This window comes from Apteryx mantelli, chromosome 6, assembly GCF_036417845.1.
Source record: "Apteryx mantelli isolate bAptMan1 chromosome 6, bAptMan1.hap1, whole genome shotgun sequence".
Classification (NCBI taxonomy): Eukaryota; Metazoa; Chordata; class Aves; order Apterygiformes; family Apterygidae; genus Apteryx; species Apteryx mantelli.
Window position 1 is genome coordinate 38,439,437 of NC_089983.1, and position 22,143 is coordinate 38,461,579.

The 22,143-nt window shown below is 38.6% G+C and overlaps 1 protein-coding gene across 1 annotated transcript; it reads left to right on the forward strand.

The window, feature by feature from the left end:
- Window positions 1-1,602: 1,602 nt before the first annotated feature.
- Window positions 1,603-21,421, forward strand: SEC22A (SEC22 homolog A, vesicle trafficking protein). Its single transcript, XM_067299309.1, has 8 exons — window positions 1,603-1,685; window positions 4,111-4,343; window positions 5,885-6,088; window positions 9,175-9,338; window positions 10,631-10,825; window positions 13,249-13,367; window positions 16,085-16,150; window positions 20,283-21,421. Exons 3-8 carry the CDS (start codon window positions 5,907-5,909, stop codon window positions 20,481-20,483), a joined length of 927 nt encoding a protein of 308 aa, XP_067155410.1. The 5' UTR covers window positions 1,603-1,685; window positions 4,111-4,343; window positions 5,885-5,906; the 3' UTR covers window positions 20,484-21,421.
- The last annotated feature ends 722 nt before the right edge of the window (window positions 21,422-22,143 follow it).

Below are 22,143 nucleotides of genomic sequence, written 5' to 3' on the forward strand. Positions count from 1 at the left end.
CATGTTTGCAGAGCAAGGACTGCAGTAGCTCCCCTGCCACGACTGACTTCCACTGCAGCAGGTGAGAATGTGTTCAGAAGAGGCTGTCTCCCCAGCGGTCTTCAGGGTATCACTTTTTTTTTTTTTTTTTTGGTGCTGCTTTTAACATTCAAAGCAAAACTAACTCATCAAATGTCTGCAGGTGACCTTGCCTCATTCTTCTCCGGCAGCAGTCCCTCTGCTTATCCGCTCCTGCCTTCCTCTTTCACACACTCGCCCTACTCCTGACAGTGTCCGGGCCACTGCTCCTGCCATCTGCTGTGGCATTCTTCTACTGCTCTGCCTCATCAGTTCTCCGTCTCATTCGAGCCTCCTCTGAAAACAAATTTCTCTTTTGCCAACACCTCTTACTGACTCCCTCCATCTCTGTTATTCAGCTCTGTAGCTGTATTTAACCTTGTAAACCTTCTCGCAGTAAAGCCTGACACAGAGAGCTAGATTCTTCAGCTTGACTGAGCTTTGCCTGAAGCATGGTGGAAAGCTTGAAGGCTGAAAAGCTAAATTATCTCCAGCAGAAACAACTTACACCTGGTTGCTCATGGATCCAAGAGATCATTTTGCCACACCTGAATCACTGGCATTCGCACCTACTGTCTCGGGGCGATACACGACTCTCATACTAGCTGCTGGTGTCTGGAGTTGCCGAAGGTGCCCAGCTGAAATAGTTTGTGCTGCTGGAGAAGGCAAGCTTGAATTTGGAGAGTATTAATGTACTTTGGTGCTGTCTTCCCTGTTACCTTGCTCCTGAATATAGCTCAGTAGACCCAGAGAGTCTAGAGTAGGATGTATGTCGTCTGTACTTTGCCATTCTTTGCAATGCTAAAAACATTTGTATACTTAAGTAATAACAGAGATAGAAGGAGAAATTAAAAGGTGTTAGGAAGGAAATAACTGCTTTCATTTAACATTTCAGTTGGACTAAAACTGTATGATACAGTAAGAAAAAAGTCAAGTTGAAGAGCAATGCAGGGAGAAAATTGTTCTTGTAGTGGTAAACAAAGTAGTTTTAAAATAGGTGTCTCACTTTGGGATTAGTAATGAGACTGGTAAACTTTCATTTTTGTATTGTCATTTATTTTCAGAACATGTCCAGTTGATTTCTCTGAGAACAACTGAAATTACCACATGGCAGCCCGCGTGCCATCTTAGTGCACTTTTTCTGGTGACAGCTATGTCATTGTACTTCCTCCTGATCTGCATTTATGTGCACTACCTCATCAGAAAACACATAAAAACACGTATCTTATTATTTATATAGTGTTAAGCACATGCCACGCTCTATATGCTGCTGTTCAAACTCATCCGAAACCGGCCAAATAGCTAGAAGTTATTACACGAGAGAACCCGAAGAGCGTGACTGCGAAGCCCCGTTTCCTTAGAAAACCCGGGCAACAGGAGCGAGCCAAAGCGGCCCGGAGCACAAGAGCCCTGGAAGGCGCCACACAGCCAGGCCCGCCGCAGCGCGCCCTCAGCGCGTCGCCATGGCGACCTGCCCCGCCCCGCCCGCGGAGCAATGGCGGGGCCGCGTTGGCGTCACGTGACGGCCGCCGCCTCGCCGCGGGGCGGACGTGGACGGTACCCACAATGCCTGGCGGGAGGCGGCGGCGGGGGCCGCGCGCGCCGGTGCCGCCGCTGCGCTGAGCCAGGTAGCTGTGCGCCCCCTCCCTCCCCCCTCCCCCGGCGGTGCCGCGCGCCGTTGCCTAGCGACGCGGCCCGCCCCGCCCAGCCCGGCTGGGCCCGGGCCGTGCGGGCGGGGGGCGGCGACCCCGCCGGGGCCCGGTGGGGGGAGGGGGAGAGGAGGGGCAGGGGCTCCGCTGCCGCATGGGGAGGGGGCGGCCGCCGGCCTCCCTCCCTCCCTCCTTCCCTCCCTGGCCGCCCGCCCCTCTCGGGGCTCCGGGGGGCGCGGGTGCTGCCCGGTAAAGCCACAAGGCGGTTGGCTCCGCTGCGGCTGCGGGGTTACGGGGGGGGGCGGGGGGCTGCGTGTCCGGCGGGGGCTGACAGGGGCGCAGGCCTGCCCCGTCACCGCGTCTGCCCCTGAGCATCCCGGTGCTGAGGGGTCCCGGTGTGTGTCCCCCACCCCCCCCCACCCCGGCAGCGCTTCCCTCGGCCGGTGGCACCGTGAGGGCAGCGCGGTGCGGCCGCTGCGGGCGGCGGGGCCTCTTCCCAGGGCGCCGGGGTGTTGCGGCCGGGGCCTGTCGGCCGCCCCTGGGCAGCTGCGCGGGCGCCAGGGCTCCGCTGCGAAGTCTGGGGTCTGCAGCCAGGTAGCCCGTGGCGCTGGAGGTCGGGCACCCGCGGCCCCTTCCCGCCCCGGCTGCGGCCTCCGCGCAGGGAGGTGGCGGGGGGATGGCAGGTCTCAACTTCCCGATCTCGGGAATGTGGTTTGTCCCGTTCTTGTAGTTTTCCAGAATCTTGGTGCTATGTTTTCACCGTTTTTTTTCCGCCTCTTCTTTATGAGAAGGATTATATGGGCTAGTGGTTTAGGATTATTTCCTTGTCTGATTATACCTGATATAAGTGGCTGCTTATATGTCGTCCTTACACAGTGTTTTAGTTTGTGAAATGGATTTCTAAAGTATGCTGTAGAGTGGAGAGGCTAAGATTGCTACCTGCATAATACAGCTGCCACAGCCTCCAAAAGAGAGGAAAATAAACTGTCTAAGGCTATCGCATATGCTTGAGGTAAACACAGAAACTGTATCTTCATTCTGCTTCTACAAGGAGGTGCCCGGCTTGCAACCACAACCCAATTCTGTGTTTTATGGATAGTTGTTATGAGAGGCAGGCATCTTGGCAAGGAACAGCTTGATTAAGGAGGCACTGAAAGCTCAGAGGTGCAGGAGGGTAGGCTTGCTGTTACACTAGATGTATTTACAATCGCTTTCATTTTTTGTGAAGCTAGACTGTTTTTAAAAGACTAGAGTATCCTGAGCAAACCATTTTCGCAGACCACTTTTGGACATTTTCTTTTAAAGAGTTGTGAAAAGACGAATAAGTATAGAACGCATATTGTCATATCTCAAACTGAAAGGCCAGTTCCTTACAAAGGAAGACTGGAATATAGACCACTTTCTAGGACTTTTCTTGATGCTGCCTCAGGACCAAGTGTCATCCATAACACACAAATAAACTAGATGATAACTGCAGCTGTCTTAAAAAAAAAATAAAAATACAATAACAGATTCTGATTTGCATCATCCCAATTTTCCCTCTAATGGGAAGAAGTGAAACTGAAGCTACATATAATAATTCCTGTTTCTGAAAGCAGCAGAGCATGTATAATCTTCTGGCAGATTTAGGGAGAGTGGAATAACACAGGAGTGACTGTGTTGGGTCACTCTTTCCTATCTATGATCTGATTTCTCCATGTTTCTCTTTTCCTTGAGCTCTCCCTGTCTGGATTTTCAGAGAGGCCTGTGAAGTTTTGGAGTCAGAGGAAATCGATAAAGACAGATCAGAAGCAGATACATACAGAGAAGCATAAGACTAGCACCATCACTGAGTGATATTTCCATAGTGTACTTTCATTGTTTGTGGGTCAGAATCTTCCTGAGCAAGGAGTAGTGATTTAGATATAATAACCCTTCTAGCTATTCTGTGAATGTATCCAGTTGCCTCTTGAATCCACGTAAACTTCCAGCATCTACCTGATCCTGTGACGAGGAGTTCCGCTGGCTAAGGGCATGGTTTGTGAAGAATCAGCTATGTTTTCTGTGAACTTGCTACCCGCTAATTTCACTCATGGAGGAAAAAACTATTTGATTTGTAATGGTACAGTGAATTAATCAGTGCAGTTTTGAATAGATGGTTAAAAAAGGCATTTAAAGATGGTTCTAAAAACACTGTTATATCCTTAATTGTTCTTTCTTCAATCTTTGTGTATATATGTCTGTATCAAATGTGCCAGCTGGTGCTTTCTGTAGAGCGTGATTATTTCAAGGGCCAGGTAAAGCTGCATTTTCATTTTGGAGATTTAGTAAACTGTTTCCAGTAAGCATGGCCTCACAAAAAGAGTTGAATAATATCATTAGCCACAAAATAAATGTATTAATATATTCATTCTTGCCTCATCAGAAAGCTCGACATGAACTTCAACAATCAAGATCACGTTAAAAGTAAACAGAACAGTATTTTTTCTTCTGAGAGCTAACTTCAAGATTCTGAGTTTCTCCGGCCTTGCTGTCTTACCTGCTACCTTTTCCTAAGACGGGACATGGAGCTGTGGGCCCTTTCTTCCCTGTAGGTGCTAATGAAGTTACTTATTTCACCAGAGGAAATGCGGATCCATGAAATTCCATTTAGTGCAAGTAAGTTAACGAGGGGAATTATAAACTTTTGCTATCGCATTATTGTTCTTATGTTTATATTGATGTAGCTCTCAGAAGTCCCTTCAGGGCTGTGTCCTAAGTGGCAGAAGCAGCTATTGTCCGAGAAACTTTACATCCTCTGCAACTGTGTCATGCTTGTGAGCCACTGCCATGGTTACATGGTTGGCAGCATAGTTGAGGAAACGGGTGCCGCGTGTATAGTGTGTATTTCATGTGAGTTGTCCTGCTGGGAGCACTTGCATAAACCTAAGTATAGCTACATAAAAGTTGCCAGAACTGTAGGTTAAATTTCTAGAATGCTTAACTCTAGCAAACTAACCTAGAGGAAATCCTGAAGTTGTTTTGCTTTCTGCTTTTGTATCCAACTCTGATCAAAGCATTTTGTACAATACGGAGCTCTGTGGTGAGATGCTGAATTAACAAGCCTACCTGGTAATGGTTCAGAGGGACTCGGTGGCTGTAGTGGCTTCTGCTGCTGTTACAGCTTTGGTGAAAGTCTGATACACTATTAAAGTAAAATTAGAAAGGTATTAATTTGGAACTCATATTGCTAAGTTAACATGATGCATCTGAAAGCAGGCTGAAGTTTGGCTGCTGCTGAAGAAGCTGAATTTCTTTCTTAACTTGAAAATCGCAACAGATTTTCAATGTTTCTATTATTACACAACTTGCTTTCTGAGGAGTAAATAGACTTGAAAAACATGAATATTAATTGTTATTTGAAAGAATCCTGATGTAAAACCTTTGTGCAGGGAGAAAGAGAGGAGGCCTGAGTTAAGAAAGAAAAAAGCCACTTTTTCCTGTTGTGAAGAGGCAGTGCTATTTTGGGAAAATACATTTTGCAGATTTAAAAAAAAAAAAAAGGAGATCCAGATAAGAAAGAAGACATTTCATGTTTAAGAACTTGTGTTGTGATTTGGGAGAACTCGATTATATTCCTTGCTGTCTCGATTCCTTGGTTTCTTGTTGGATTGTATTTAAGTTTTATAAGTCTCCATTTGCCAAGATACTTAAGCATGCGCTTAGTGACATGAAAGTGTGTTAACATTGTTGCTTGATCACACCAGGGTGAATTCTTTATCTGGCATATTTTTGTCATACATGTTTCACCTCTCCAGCTATTGCTCTTGTTTATTTAGACTATAATTCTTGTCTTGCTACAAAAGAAAGGCTTTCATCTTCAAGAGTGTAAATGCTGTGGTAGTACTCAGGCTAAGTAATAGAGTTTCAGTCTCCCCTGGTGCCTCTAGGTGAGGAATTAGGGTAATTCAGATAAAAATATTTGGAAACAGGATGTTAGATTTGCTGCCTCTTTGTGGTTTGCATAGGCTATGAGATCCTTTTCAGTTAGGATTCTAATCTGAGTTATAGTTGAAAATTCATCGCTGTGCCCCGTTTTAAGGTTGAGCCCCATATACAGTTTGGGAGCTTTGATTAATCACAGTTGTCTCCTTTCTCTTTATTTTTACCTTAATTTTGATTCCTCTGTATTTCTCAGGCTGTTTTGTGTTTTGTTTTAGGTTGTCGTTAACTCTGTTGGCAATGTCTATGATTTTATCTGCCTCTGTGGTCCGTGTGAGGGATGGACTCCCCCTGTCTGCATCTACTGATTATGGTCAAAGCACAGGAGTGCAAGAATGTAGGAAATATTTTAAAATGCTCTCAAAGAAACTTTCTCAGCTTCCTGATAGATGTACTCTGAAAACTGGGCAGTATAATATAAAGTAAGACATTTCTTTATATATATTTATAACATTCCTGAGTTGAACTTGTCCATAACTTAAAAAGTTAGTGGTTGCATGTCAGTAGTGATTGATCAAATTAAGAAGCTTTTTGTGTATCAAAAATTTCAAATTGAGAAATGCTAGAAATATTTGAAACCTACCACACTTCAATGGAAATTATCATTTAAATTGCCAATATTTTTATAAATATTGAAATTGTTGACTTACTAGAAAGATTTCTGTTGATTTTGAGGTTGTTTCCTGCATGAAACTGACCAGTTTTTAAATTATTTATCATGTTATTTCAACCAGTATTTATCTGTTTTCCATTTTTAGCCTTCACAAATAGAAAAAATAAATATATTGATTGTCCAGTATTTTTCAAAACTTGTGATACTTTATTGTGGAGTTAGATCCTACTCTGCCTTTATTGCACATTTATAGTCTCGACTTCAGAGAAAATGTCATACCTTAAGAAATGAGCATAACTTAGCAATTATTCCATACGGTGATGTCAGTAGAGGCACCAAACAGTAATTCTTTCTTACTGTGTCTTTCTACCTGTTTGTATGTTGCTTGTGTCAGTGGAGACCTTATCCTGACTACAATCTAGTGTACATAATATTTGGTAAAAACACATCATGATTCTATAGCGTCAGACAAAATCTCTACTGTTGAAAGCATGTTTCATTTATTAAAAATTATTGATTGTTAGAAACTGATTTTTCACTTTTCATCTATTTCTTTGTCTGGACAATAAACCTGAACTGTTAAGTTTCCTTTCATGGATCTCATGCATTAACAAAATGCTGTTACATTTGCTGTTTCCAGTGTTGGAAGTGGATGTTTAAACTATTGAAGTCCTCTTCCCTCACCTGTCCATAACTTCTTAAAATGTTATCCAAATATTGCTAAACCTTAAATATTTTATGAAATATTGCAGAACCCTTATTCCATTTGTGTGAATGCTTTTTTTTTGTTTTGGGGTGCATTGTCAAGGGTTTTGGAGGTCCTTGTGGACATTAGTTGAGTGTGTATAGTATCTTCATCAGGCAGGAGATAAATATTATTGCACATGGGGAGTGAGGAAGTGGGAAGGGCGAGAAGAATTTTTCCAGAGTCTGGAGGAGATGTGTAGTAAAGCCTTGAAGGAGTCTGTTTATCCTGATACTCCATCCAGCGCTTTCACAGCAGTGCTATTTGTTTCCTCTTTACACCTTTTTTTTTTTCTTAGAACAATTCCTCAAATTCTGAAGCTAGTCAATTTGATAGTGTACTTGCATGTCAACACTTAATAAGTAATAATTCAGAAGATGCTCTTTTTTTTTTTCTATTTGCAACATGAAACTTGGATTATCATGAAATAATTATTTGAATCTAGTATTCACTCAGAATTTTGCTTTATATGTGACCTTTTCTCCTTACTATTGGTAATTAGATGCACCTGTGTGTAGCTGGTAATTGAGCTGCACTTTAGCTGAGCTGAAATCCTAATTTAGATAGGCCATTTTAAATGAGTCAAGTGATTTCATCCTAACCCCTAGCAAATGTGTTGACATTAAGCTAGCACTTATAGCAGTGGGACAGTGTACCACGTGCCTTCGAAAGTGCTCAAACTTCTCCATATCCCACTGGTAGCGATGAGTTTCCAACATCTCTCAGGATTAGGCCCGGAATGGGCTACATTTTTCCAGTTTATTCATAGTTTCAGTGGGGTTAACAAAGCTGCAAAAGCATCTTTGGAAAAGCAGTTCCAAAGTGCATTGACAAATCAATACAAAAATCTTGCACATTCTTTTTCATTGCTTTAATAGGCTTTAATTTCATTTTCATCCCAGAAATTAAAAGGTCAAGTTTGCATTGTAGAGATTTTTCTATGTTCTTGCCTGCCAGTCATTGAGCACTTAGTATAAAACACCGTAGCAGCATGTTTTATCTGGTTGTTGAATGATAACGTATTATTTCCATTTGGTAATTATTTAATAAGTTATTTTAATATGTGAGCTGAGATTTATAAAACTGAACACTTGGTTTATTTAAAAAATAAGTTCCTAATTATCTTTCTTAATTTCTTCCTTAATCATCATACCATATGACCATTTTTTAAACAAGAGTAGAGACACGACCAAGCATGTGCTTAGTATCTGATATCTATACTGCTGTGAATTGAAGTTCTGCAGTATTTTACATCTTAGTTACAAAGAGCAAACAGTTTCTGTTTGTGTAAATGGAGAGCAGAAAGTAAATATTTTCTCTTACATGTTAATGTTGGGTCACTGCTTTAATTATCCATAAAACATGAAACTGTTGTTGGATAAAGTCGATGGTCAATTTTTTAGATAACAGCTGCTGTTGGCTTATAAACCAATCAGCTTAAAAGAAACTTTTAAGAATGGGACATAAGACTTAAGAACTTCTTATTCCTTGGAGCTTTGATTACTTTCAATAGTAAGTTATATCAAGTTTTTGAAGAAATTTGAGTGTCATGAAAAAGTGAACTACATCTTAATGAATTGCCCAAATGCACTAGGTGTATGCACATTGAAAACCCTCCCTTCTTTCCGTATCTGCTGTCTCTGATCATCTTTACATCTGTCTCTAGAGAATGAAGAATCTGTCATTCTGCGGAACAGTTTCATTCCCTCACATATTTAAAAATAACCAACTGTGCTCCCTTTCCCCCCAACCATACTGAAGATGATTTTTTGCATTTTTGGGCTGTACCAGATGCTGTGTTCTACATCTGAGATCACTGAAATGCTCTCATGGGACGGGCCACAACTTCTGTATCCCAAGGGCTTTATCTTGCTGTCTGAGCTGTTTGCCTGTTACTCATTTGTAACGCTCATATATATGTATAACATAGTTTCTTGTGTGATGGTACAATGCTGTGTTAAAATAAGGCATTACCTGAAGGTAAATTGTTTTCTTCTAGAACAGTGTTTGACTTTTCAATAAACATTAACGCCTTTGTTACCCCAGAGCAGTTTTTGCTACTCTGATTGTAGAATATGAAATTTGACTTGTGAAGCCGTGAACTACCTGGATTTAATTTTGAAGTTTTGAATTTGTTGTCTCAATTATAGCTTTATCAGTTCTCTGGGAGTGAGCTATATGATGTTGTGCACTGAAAATTATCCCAGTGTCCTGGCTTTCTGCTTCCTGGATGAGCTTCAGAAAGAGTTCATTACTACCTACAATATGATGAAGACAAATACTGCTATCAGACCGTACTGTTTTATAGAGTTTGGTAAGGATCAGACTCTTTTTTTTCTCTTTTTGCAGACACCATTCCCATTCTTACCCTAAGTCAAATCAGTATTTAAGTAGATGTGCAACCTAATGCACACAAGACAAAAATATCCAGGAGAGTTTATAGCTGTATTTCAGGTGGATTTAGAATCTGATTTAACTCCCATCAGAGACAACAGGAAAAAATACTTCCATGGGAATTAAGTTAGGCTACCCGAGTTTGACCCAAAGGTTGTTTATAGTCTTTCTGTTCATTTAGGTAGGTTTTAGTATAGGTATTGTGTGACCAAATTTGGAGTTTAGCGTCTCCTAGTTAATAATACTTTATGACATGTTTGACTTAATACCTCTTGAATTACTTAACCTATAAAGGCATTGAGCTTCATAAATTTCCAGAGTAAAAGATCAGAATTTCATGTCTGCTCTTAAGTATGCTAGTTTTTGTTTAGAATGTGAAAGGGAGAGAAGATTTTTATTTGTGTTATGATATAGGGATGCATTTGATCTTCCGTGCTGCAAGCTCCAAGCAGAAGTAATCTCATATGTACCAGATAACAACTGTCATGGATTCTATTAATATCTGTCATTTTAAAACTATGCCTTATGCAGTTATTTTTTATATCATTATAAAACTGCATTAGAGCAAAAAGAATTGTTGTTTTAGAAATATGGAGTATGTACCCATTTGTTTAATTCCTGTCTGTAATTAATTCAGTCCATTTTTAATGACTTATATGTAACATTGTTGTCTTCCTTGTAAAGATTTCTATGAACCTACTTTTTTATTTATGCTCTCTGTGTTTTGCCAGTTGTTAAATTAGACTGTAGGTCTGTAACAGTGTTTATGTATGTATATTGTGGTATTAAGTTTCTCAGACTGAATATTTTGCAGGCATATTTCATACTCAAGTGAGTTTATACTTGAATGCAGAAGTTAATTTTTTCATAAGGATGTTTACTAAAAAAGAAAAGCCAGAATAAATGCAATAAGTCTGTTATATTAGCAGTGCTTTCAGTCTCATGCAATGAAAAGCTGTTAGTTTATTCAGTTATTAAGTAATTAGAATTCTAGAGCTTTATGTTTTTACTGCAGAATTAAATAGCCCATAATATAGTAGTCATAAAGCAGAAATAATATTAGAATGTTCCAAGATAAATGCAAGCAGTTCAAACAACGTATTTAAATTTGTGTATTTGTGAAGTATATTGTCTGTGAACTTGCATGGTCTTGGATTATTTAATTAACAGAAGTCTGTAGGGTTATACCTTTTCATTTTAAAATTTACACAGATAATTTCATTCAGAGGACCAAACAGCGATACAACAACACACGTTCTTTGTCAACGAAGATGAACCTTGCTGACATGCAGACAGAGATCAAACTGAGACCCCCTTACCAAATTTCAGTGTCAGAACTTGGTTCAGCTAACGGATTTACACCTTTGTCTGCTGCGGATTATAAGGGTACTGGTAAGATATCTGCCGGTAAGTTTCAGACTTTAGGTACTTGTATCCTTACATGATGTAGGGCAGTAGACTTGATTTTTCTTTTGATATGTTTTCTTTTTTAAAAAAGCCTTTTGACCATAATGTTCTTAAAGGAAGAGCTCCCATGACATAGCCTGTGTATCTTAGCTTCGATGTCTGTTTTGTGTTGTCTGTTCAATGTGCTTACCTTCCCGAGGCACTTATAAAGAGAAATGGGCCTATCCTCTTAAAAATATGACTTGCTACAAGTGAATTAAATATGTTAAATCAAATTAGATAGGATGCAGAAGTAGAAAGTTAGGTGGGCACAAATCTTGTCTTGTTACAAGATATAGCAGAATTTGATGCATTAGTTTTGACTATGCTGATAAAGCTTTGTCTGTTACTTGTACAGATAAAGCTATTGGATATATATCCAGTGTTTAATAACACCGGGTGTCTCGGTCTCTTGTCTTGTTAAAGCGATTGAAAATGGCAGTCCTTTTTCTTTAGAGACAGTTGTTCTGTGTAGTAATAGCGCTAATACTTAATGTGTGAAGCATTCAGCGTGCAGGTTATAGGATAGGATTTTGCTTTAAAGGTGAATGTAGGTGTTGACAGACACTAGAAATATGGTGACAGCATGCTGAAGTGTGATGTTCCTGGTATTTATTTGGTTAGGATGAATTTACTGTTTCCTAAGCTTTTTCACAAGGAAAAATCAGTTCTCAAATCAAAATTACTTCTTGCCTCAGAGCGTGCCTGATTCTTTTGTTTGTTTGTTTTTGGTGGTTTTTTTAATGACTGTCGTTGCAAGTAATGAGGTTTCTCACATCCTGTAAATTTCCTAAATTGCTACTTAAAATCCAACATTTAATTCAGAATTTGTGCTTTCTTTGTTCCTTGGCTTGTGTTAGGGAGTTTTGAGTTCACAGGCTGTCTTAGTATAGCTGACAAAACTATTCACTTTGCTCCCCATGGCTCTCAGAGGTGTTTTAAATACTGTTTGAACACATGGTGTTTTAAAGTTACCCCTATATGAGGGGAAAAATGAGACTGCCTGGAGAGCTGTCCCTAGATTGTCAGAACTCACTAGTGAATTAATTTTTATCTATCAGTAAATAAAATAAAGTGACTTTTGGAGAGAAACAGTCGCATAAACCTGCAGCCACTCTGGATGAGATTGGTAGAAAAAGTTACGAGTCACTGAAAAAGAATGGTTTGGGCTGCAAATTCATATCGAACCTAAGTGGTTGCTAGTAGTATGCCTCTAGTGTGCACCGCAATAAGCTCTGAAAGTTAAACATGGATTATGCTTTTATTTAAAAAAAAATAGAGGTTACGTTATTAAATTCAGCACAAATTAGTTAATTGAACTCATTTTGTGTTCTATTTTGAAGCTGTCACATGGTGATAATCAAACAGCCCTTGTATGCTTATCAGTGAGAGGTAGCTATTGTCTTTTTTTTTTTTGTTTAGTTTCTGTAACTTTATGAACGGCTTGGAAAGCCTTTCTCCTGGATCTGTGCGGTGCAAACAACCAAGATTGACACCTCTCTCCATATTAATGTTACAGTTCATTAACCTCATTGTTCACATCATTACACTTCGTTGATTTGAACAGAATGATTTAAATACGGTTCACTAGTCCTATTGTTTCCCCAGTGTTGCCTAGACCGTTATGAATTTTGAATTGTTTTTTCATATTTACTTTCCATTACTAATTGTGGAAAAGGACAGCAATGAGGAACATGCACAATTGCTATGTACTTGTGACCCTAGATGAGCCTAAAAGAGCGGGTGTGCATGGAAAGAAAGGGGTTTCTAATTTTAATATGTTATGTAAGAAACTTCTAAACATATTGGAAAAGTCTGTATTAAGGTTGTAGTATAGATTCTAGCTGCAGCTTCAGAGCAGTCTTTTATTTGTATCTTTGGTAGCACTCAGTGGCTGGATGTTTTGCAGTAGGGACACGTAACAGGCTTTGCCTCGTAGCGTTCTGTTCAGCAAACCAGCTGAATCAGTCTAGATAGCTCTGCTAAAGCATCAGTGTTAAAGAAAAGCAGAGGAGCTCTTAAGTACGTGACTTATTAGCTGGCTACTAATTGTGGGCAAATTTTACTTGCCAGTGCATTTTTTGCTATTGATTTACTGGCACGTTTGAGCAGCCTTCAGTACCGTGCTGAATAAACTGGTTATATCAAGTTAAAGACTAAATATAATGAGACAGTTCTATATTTTAATTGAAGGAAAGTATATGTTTTGTTAAACCTTGTGTTGCTATATTTAAAATGTTTCCTCCTCTTTTTTAAAAAGATTGATGTTCAGTGATCTCTTCTTGAGCCAGAAAATACTGAAAAATGATGTTACTGTTTTATGAAATCTTTTTAAAGACACTGCTTTGACCTCTCATGTCTTTTTTTGACCTTGTGCTTTACAGCTCCTCATCAGCGTCTGGAACCTGTAACTCTGCCAGGGATAGTCTCATTTGTACTTAGTCTGTTATGTGGGGCTTTGAATTTAATTCGTGGCTTTCATGCCATTGAAAGTCTTCTACAGGTATTGTACCATGTTTATCAATTTAAGAGTTATGCATCATATCAATTGTAATATCACTGTAGAAGATTCTTACAATATGAACTAAATCTTTCCAGTTTTCTTTTCACAAATATTGTTTGTGAGCTCCTACCTTTATTTATGTAGCCTTAATTGTTTGTGGACTGTGCATCCTTCACCTGAGGGCTGTGGGTTTTGAAAGCAGCACAAGGTGGGTGGCTGACTCCATAGGTACGTTGGTAGCAGTGAGTACGTGGACACAGTATCCTATTTTCTAAATTTATGTCATGATATGAAATGTTAAATATTGATTTTTATAGCTGTTCTATAAAAACATGTGGGAGAAATAGTAAGCCACTTTGAAAACCTAATCAATTTTATGGAAATATCCACAGAACAGGGCCTTTAAAGAGCTTTTCTAAAATCCTTTTTTGAAAAGCTTTCTTTGGTTTGTTTCTGTTTTTAATAAACCTTCTTAAATAGGATGATCATTTCTCTTTGTATGCTGAAAGGATCAGTGTGAATTATATTTAAGAGAAACTGTCCAGCGATTTCTTGTAAAAGATACTTCTGCCCCACAGCCTTTCAGCAGATAAGTTTTTCTTTCTGTTCTGTTTCTTCTGTTAGTTATATTCTCATTGCAATAATTAAGGAAATGATGACTTCTGGCAGTTCAGGTGAATACGTTGGTGTCAGTTGTAAGTATGCACAGAAAGCTGGTGTGTCTTCCTACAAAAAAAGGATTTACTTAACATTAAACAGGGCTCTACTGTTGTGGTGGTGGAGATAGAAACTAAAAATCCCATGGAAGGGGAAGGTTTCAGAAAGAAAAGAAGAATTCTCCTGTTTGGCCAGTAGAAACTCTTTTTGTTCAAAAAAAGTGTGTGGACTTTATAACTGCAACAACTGCTTTGCAACTTTTGATATGTCATGGACTTTTTAGGGCAGTAAGGGAAAGATGATGATCTCTATCCCAATTATGTCTTGTACAGTTATTGGTATATGTACAGAATTAATAAAACAGTAATGTTTGAGGTCCGAGCAGTTCCTGCAGACTAATTAATAGTTGAGCAGGGTTAATAAAACAAAAACAAGAATGAAATAGTAACCATATATCTTCACTTTTATTGCTATTTATGTTTTTAAGTATTATACATATTTACATAGCTTTTTTTAGAGAACAGGTACACTGCTCATTCCCTAGATTTCTTGTATGAATATGTACAATATTTCCTGAATTCCTTATTACCATGCCTTTCAATTTATAAAAATGAATAAATTTGAAGTACGGTGCTGTACAAAAATAATGAACAGTATTTTGCCACTTTAATCACAATGTTTCTAGAGGTTTTTTTTGTTTTTTAATCACAGCTGCAGAAAGGTATGCCAATGTTGGAGTGACCTATTTAACTGACGATAGGGCAACCAGTTCATTTTATTCTGTATGCTGTTGATTCTGGAGGTAACAGACTGCAGTAGACATGGAAGATAGTATTTTTTCATTTCCAACAAATGACATGAAAAGTACATTAAAATGTCTCTTAATTTCCTTTGTTATGGAAAACTTCACAAAGTTAAGGCAGAAATCATCCAGAATGTGATTTAAGGAACCTTTTCTGAAAAGTCATTGCAAAACTTTTTTCTGAATTTAGTATTTTTTCCTTTATAATCTGTGTTTTATTTAGGTATTAGCAAAACTCTGTTATAACCTGTAGCTATACTTCAGTAAATCTACAGTGGCCATATAAGACTTTCATATGCTTTGGGAGTGTACTGCTCTGTGGAGGTAAATGTTAGTGCAGACATATGAATTTTTCACTGATGAAAGCTGTAAATGCAGATGCTTCGCATTGAACATAATCTTAGCAGAAACAAATTGTAGTTCCAAATGGCCCAGTTTCTTCTCAAAATGAAATTCTCCTTCAAGAAAGAACATTTGCATGAATACCCTTTGTTTTCCTGGGAAAGTTTTTGATTGTAGCAGATGTTTGTTTGGAACGCAGATAGAATAATCACTGAGCGTGCAAATTTATTCTGCTCAGCTCTATAGAAACTATAAAACCCATTTGAGTAAGTTAGAAGGAATGTGTGCTTAAAAAAAAAAAGAGTGGAAAGAGCTATCGTTTTAAGTAAATTTTTCTCTCTTTTCCTTTATGAAAACTTAATTTTCTGTCCATATCATTTTTTAGGAATAATCTCTGGTATTCTTGTGCTTTTGTTTGTCCTCACTGCCATTAATGCAGACCTGCCAGCAGTATCTTCTGCATAGAATATCAGCACACCCTAGTGGCCAGTTTGTCTTTTCTATTTTACCTAGTTTCCATTTTGTGAAGCTGCAGGAAGGCACAATTCTGTAAAGTTGATATTAAAGGTAGTTCTCAGTGTTTAGACTTAGATTATCAAGGGCATCTGGAGAAGGTAGATGTCCAGTGTTACAGCTAGGCTTCCTTTAAGACTTCTGAAAATCTCAGCATTAGTTACCTGCTGTGGTGAAAAAACATTTTGGTCAGATTCCAGATTGTGGTGGTTTTGTTCCGGAGAGATAAATAAGTAATGACTACTGCCAATTCCTGTGGTTTAACTTAGTATAGGAATTATTGTAAATCTCTGTGTGAGACTACTTTAACTTTGAGTAATGAATAACTTTCATACTGTACATAACTAGCATTTGTTTTTGTTGAAACATTGTAAAATGTTGTGTTTTGTTTCTATTTTCACAGAGCGAAGGTGAAGATTTCAGTTATGTTATTGCGTTTTTTCTTGGAACAGCAGCCTGTTTGTACCAGGTATGTTCTTGTGCTTGTATAGTTCACTGGAGTTTAAAAACATCACTCAGTTATCTATAAGTGTTTGTTTCTTAAGTGTCATGAATATTTGAATAGAGTAATTTTAAAAATAATTTCTGCTCTGTTTTACTTCATTGATCATAAACTGTGATAGAGCAGATTTCTACATAAAGCTTCTATTTGCTGGCATTATTCCTCAGTTCATCAAGATACTGGGTGTACTTTTCTTCCTGAAGCTTACAATTTATCTGTAAAACTCACAAGCAATGGAAGTTATGTAATTTCCTTAAAATAATAGTTCCGTAATTCAAGCGTATCTAACTGTCTGAACAGATGACTTGCTGCTCCTTTCCTTTAGAAAGGTCTGTAGCAAATACAGTAATACCTAGAATTTACTACACCCCCAAATTTCCCCTGCTTGATGCTTTATCACACGTTTCCTTCCTTTTCAAGGCTTTCAGTCACTTTCCACTATGTTTTCCTTCTCCAATCTGATATTTGGTACTTGCATTTTATGTCTGTAGATTTTGCATTTTTGCAGCTTAATTTGACTTTCCTGTATAATTTGTAGCAAAGTATTCTGATGCACTTTGGCATTTGTCATTCAGTGACTCTACTGCTATGTTTAGCTATGGCTATTACGTCAGTCATATTCAATTGCTGTTATAATTCTTTTGACTCTTAATCTCTTGTGCCTGTGGAATATGCGGTATCTACTTCTTGTCGTGCTCACATAGTTAGTACAGTGTCAGACTGTAAAATAAGATAAATGTCCCAGGGTTTTCTTTTATCTCAACCTTTCTATCAATCAGCCTTTTATCCAAGTTGTTTGTAATCTCTGTTCTCTACAACTAGTCTCTAGCAAAATGTCGCAGCACAACTTGTATTCAGCACTTGTTGACATTTCGCCAGCTTCTGCCTTAAATAATTCTTCAAACTGGTGTTAATTTTCCATGCCAAAAGTCTGTTCCGTATCAGATAGGCGGAGCTCCTCCATTCTTTTTTTGCGAGAAAAATAAGCATTCTTCCCTCCTCTCCCAAATTGGAAGTTCTTACTTTATAAAGTGTTGTTGTCTGTGTATTAAGACATAAGGACATATGTCCTTCCCCCACTTGCTGACTTGAATAGATGTATTTAAAAGAAAGAATCCATACAGTTGGGAATGTAGGCTTTTCCTTAATATTCCAAATACATCTATCGGGACTCTTGTTGTGCACCCTCCAGGGCGATTGCTACAGGATGTGGTTGGTCGGTTCCCAGAACAAAGAGGGCTGTCGGTTCCACGGCAAGCTCTGACATCTTTTTGCCCCATATGGGAGTTTGGGAGGTTATTTCCAAGTTTGTGTTGCATGACAGCACATTACCGTTCACCCATAAGACTTCTGCAATGTTGTATTATCTTGTTCAATTAATAATTACACAGCAGTATGTTTCTTTTTTGAGTTTCCAAGAAAATGGTTGCAACCCAGGTGTGCAGGCGAAAACTGGGCTTATATAGAATAGGATGTTTTAGTTTCACAAAGAAACAAAGTGAAAGTGGGCTGCACAGAGAAAATCATTCTGCACTACATTTTCAAGAATCCTAGTAATACCTGGGATGTATTGATTAGCCAACGAGGGCTGCAGGCATATATCTTACTGAAATAATAATAGTATTCCCTCTACATTTTTCACATACACTATGCCATCTGGATGTTTTTTAGATTGAGGTAGGAGAAAAGTATTCCCTGCGTAAACAGAGCAGTAGCTATTCTAGCTATTACTAACATTTTGGGGGAATGATCCGTCACCATGAGTATCTACCAAGTAATCTCTAAAACCTTCCATTTCAAGCTGATGTTATCAGCATTTAGGTTCACTTTTAGGTTCACTTTTATATAGAAATCAAATGTACAGCTTTAGGGCACTTTTTAGCAGCATTCAAATATTAACTGTGATTTTTAATTGCCTTAGGGTTTTTTCCATTTGGGATCATAATTTGTTGCACATCTGAAAGCACCATTTCCAAGTAAACTTTTAAGTCTTTCTGTTCTATGGCCTACTTTGCTTACAAAACTGTAACTGAGTATTGCAACACTCATAAAATAGTGCTACAGTGTTCTCGGGGAAAAATAACTGAGATTAGGAACACTGATAATACGTCCAAGAAGCCAAGAAATGTCTGTTCCAGTATATCTAGAGCTGACATGTCCAGTGTTTCTCCATGAAGTTTCTAGTCTTCTGAAGAAGAAAATGAGCAAGAGTAACAGCTGTCTCAGTTGTACCCGAAGTGCAAAGAAGCATCAGGAGCTGAGCCTTCAGTCATTTCTTAACATTTGTTTAAAAAAAAAAAAAAGAAAAAAGATCAAAGACTCCAGGAATTTCATTACAGCGCTTGTTAGAGTAACATGTTAAAACGCAATGTCTTGTCCTTTTGACTGCTGCTCTGTTTTTTAAGTGGCAGATTTTTTACCATCTCAAACTTAGGCTAATGAAAAATTCAGCTCCAGAATTCATTTAAAACAGATCTTCAGTAAAATTTACAATCATTCAACAGCATATTGCACTAACATATTTAGACTTCTGTACTAACTATTTTTGTTTTTTTAAATCCTTCTAATTTTAATTATTTGAACGAAGCATATCCTGACTCTTACTTTGTTCTTCAAAGGAGCTGTACTTCTTCAGATGTTGTCAGTGGAGGAGATGACACTAGGAAATTATATGTATTCTTATCGTTGATGCACTAGTACCAGTGAATTACTCTTTTAGATATAATTTGTAAAACTGTCTGCACAAGTAGGCTGCATTTGCTCTGCTCAGAATGGCCCAGCAAGTTCAAAGGAATTCCATCTAGATTCTGAAACCCACTGATTACTTATCTGTAGTTTTACTTTGCTTTGGAGGGAGGAAATAAAAATCTCACCAATGTTGTCACATCTATGAAGGTATTTAGATATCCAGAAATGTCTAATAGTTCTGATAATCTGAACCATGCTTGCAATAGGAGTACGTTAAATTTCCAATAAAATATAAACCCCAATAAATTGTGTTGTCCAGCTGCAAGTGTACCATGCTTTGGCATTATTTTTTGAGGAAGATGAAAAATTAAAAAAAATTAAGTACGGTTTCTCTGACACTGATAAAACATGGCAAATGCCCAAGAAGAAAGTGAATGACACTTAGATAATCTGACGATGAATGCTGTTAAAACTTTGGAAGAGCATGGTTATATGCCCACTGGAAACAGATTTGGAATAGAAACCAAGCCCAAGTGATGTTGTTACCTGCCTTGAAGCACAACAAAAGCTTCCTTTGGCAAATGGAAATGGCTGGAATCCAGAGGCCAAATAATTTTTTGTGGAAGTCGGGAAGTGGTTTGAACAATAGAAGAAATAAAAATAATGCCCATGAAAAAGTACTGGGCAGCTGCATCCTTTTAGAGATGAAAAGAAAACTGAGGCAAGAGAATAGAACAGATTTTGCAGCTGTTCAGCTGCGGAAGAAGAAGGCAAAGAATAAGGAGCTGCGGACAGTCGTGGCATTTTGCGTTGCACAGCAATGTACAGCTTCTCTGTGCAGAGACGGACCCTTAAACCGTGGCTGAATTACAGCAGAATTGCTGTGTGTTGTGCAGCGCGTAGCCGCGGGCTGCTCCACCTCCACCAATTCCCCTCGGCTTTTACCGAGCAGGATGCTGGGTTCGTACCTGCGGGGCTGCCTGGTGCTGAGCGTTCCCCCCTGCCCAGCACTGCTGTTTTCCTTGTCCTTACCATCCTTTCTCCCGCAGAGGACTTAAAGCTGGCTCTCGTTCCTCCTCCCTTGTCTGGCTGGAGCAGAGAGCGTGTTTTAGACTGGAGGTTGCCAGGAACGTCCGCTTCCCTTTGTCATGGGCCGCTCTCATTACTGCAGTTTTTATCAATTATTATGAGAGAATTGTCCTCAAAGGGAGTTTAATGGAAGCAAAATTTAACCTTTTATTGATGTTGAGTTCTCACCCTTCTTTGACTGCTGTAAATTAATACTATTCTTATATGCTTAATTTTAGAAGTTCTACTTTTTTATTTTTGTGATTTCTTAATGACCAGATATGTTTCATCAGTGGAAGTTATTTTCCATGTACTAATGTGATTTCTTTTCTCTTCCTGACAGTGTTACCTATTTGTGTATTACACAGGCTGGAGGAATGTCAAATCCTTCCTGACTTTTGGGTTAATTTGCCTGTGTAACATGTATCTGTATGAACTGCGCAATCTGTGGCAGCTCTTCTTTCATGTGACTGTGGGAGCGTTTTCTACGTTACAAATACGACTGAGACAACCACAGGGGAAGTCCCCAGATTACAATGTCTGACAAGTCCTGGAACATTTCAAGGCAATCTTGTTCCAGCAGTTATTCACTCTCAGGAATGTAAAGCTGTTCTCCAAAAGAAGAAGCTACCTGGATGGGACTCTTTATTTGTTTTGTTCTTTGTGGGTTTTGGTTTTTTTTATAAAGCAATGTAAGATGCCTGTGGACATTTTTCACTTGGTGGTTAAACTTGTTTTTAAAGGAGAACTGAAGGCACAAAAGAATACTGGACTAGAGGAGGAAAATGGGTCATATCTGTGCAGTGAAATGTATTGGGGCACCAAGTTTGGGGAATTTGACTGGTGGCATGATAAAGCTTTATTCAAAAGTATGTTAATGGAAGAAATGTGTTAGAGTATGTGTGCTGCCTATCATGCAAGCTCTTTACTTCCAAAATCAGTTTTGCCTTTGTGAGGCAGTAGGGGAATAGGCTAAATTAAAAAAAAAAAAAAAAAGCTCCATTGCCTGTTAACAGACTATAGCTGGAATGTGTAAGATGCTACATTTTGGAACATTTTCACATTGACATATGCGTGAAAGGTTTCTTAATTAAAATGTAACCTGGAAACTCTGTAGTTTCTGGGGATCAGCTTTTTGGCACTAGTGGCCCTCTGCCTAGTGCTGTAAATACTTGCACATTTCTTTCATTTGTTTAATTTGCTCTTAATTATCTTTTGAAAGTGATCTCTGTGGGCACAGTTTATTTTTAGTAATTATCCAACAAAAGTCTGCCACTTAACCCACCATTTTTGCACTCTTCCTCTGTTTGAACTCTAGAAAGGTTGAAAGGAAATGGTCTGGTGAGTAGATGGAGTGACTTTGATTTCTTGGCTATTCTTTTTATTATTTTTGAAATGGATAAATAATTAGCTGAAACCTTATATAAGCAACTGGTGACAAATAAATCAGTCGAATTAGCTTGAACAAGAAAAGAACAGGAATTTGGTTTCTTCTGCTGGCTTTGTTTTATTGTACTGGAATAGAACTTCCTTGATCTGGACTTGTGTTTGAGAAAACCATTGCATATTGCAGAAGTTTGTGAATTAACCAGCAAACAACAAATACTTAGAAAACAGAATTGCAACCACATGGTACCATCATCAGTTACATTGTTGAGTTTTTCTTTCTTTTTTTTTTTTGACAATTTTGTTTCAGTTATTTATGATGTTTCATAATGTACAAATAGACAGATAGAGATTGTTTTTATATATGACCTGGAATAATGTAGTGTTTAAAAAAAAAAAAAGTTTTAATAGCAGAGAGGTTGCCATGCTGCTTGTGTTGTTGGATTTGGGGCTCGGCAGGACTTGGTGTACCGTGAAGCGTTGCTTCTGGCAGATTTCTAAGGACACTTCCCACCAAAAGTTATGTGTTTTAGCAAGTTATTTGGGGTCAGATTATGACAGAGAAGAATGGAGCTGGATACTTTTTTTTCTTTTTAGAGGGTGGTGTTGGTCAAGAAAATCTAGATATCTTGAGGTCAAGAAGAATTAGAGAATGAAATTGCAGTCCTAAGTGAGCAGCAGGGGTATGTACTATATTATTCATAATGTCTATTTCTCAGACTGATAAGTGAGATTAACACCATGAAGATATCTTGGTGTGCAGCATCCAAAACCGGCGTTGCAGGGGATGTGCTTTGCTGTTAAGCCTCTTCCCTCCC

What these genes read in the sequence shown, in the direction of transcription:
- SEC22A (XM_067299309.1), top strand. Translation starts at nt 5,907, where the DNA reads ATGTCTATGATTTTATCTGCCTCTGTGGTCCGTGTGAGGGATGGACTC. An exon ending in ACTGGGCAGTATAATATAAA is followed by an intron (nt 6,089 to 9,174) that starts GTAAGACATTTC and finishes TCTCAATTATAG; the next exon opens with CTTTATCAGTTCTCTGGGAG. An exon ending in GTACTGTTTTATAGAGTTTG is followed by an intron (nt 9,339 to 10,630) that starts GTAAGGATCAGA and finishes AAATTTACACAG; the next exon opens with ATAATTTCATTCAGAGGACC.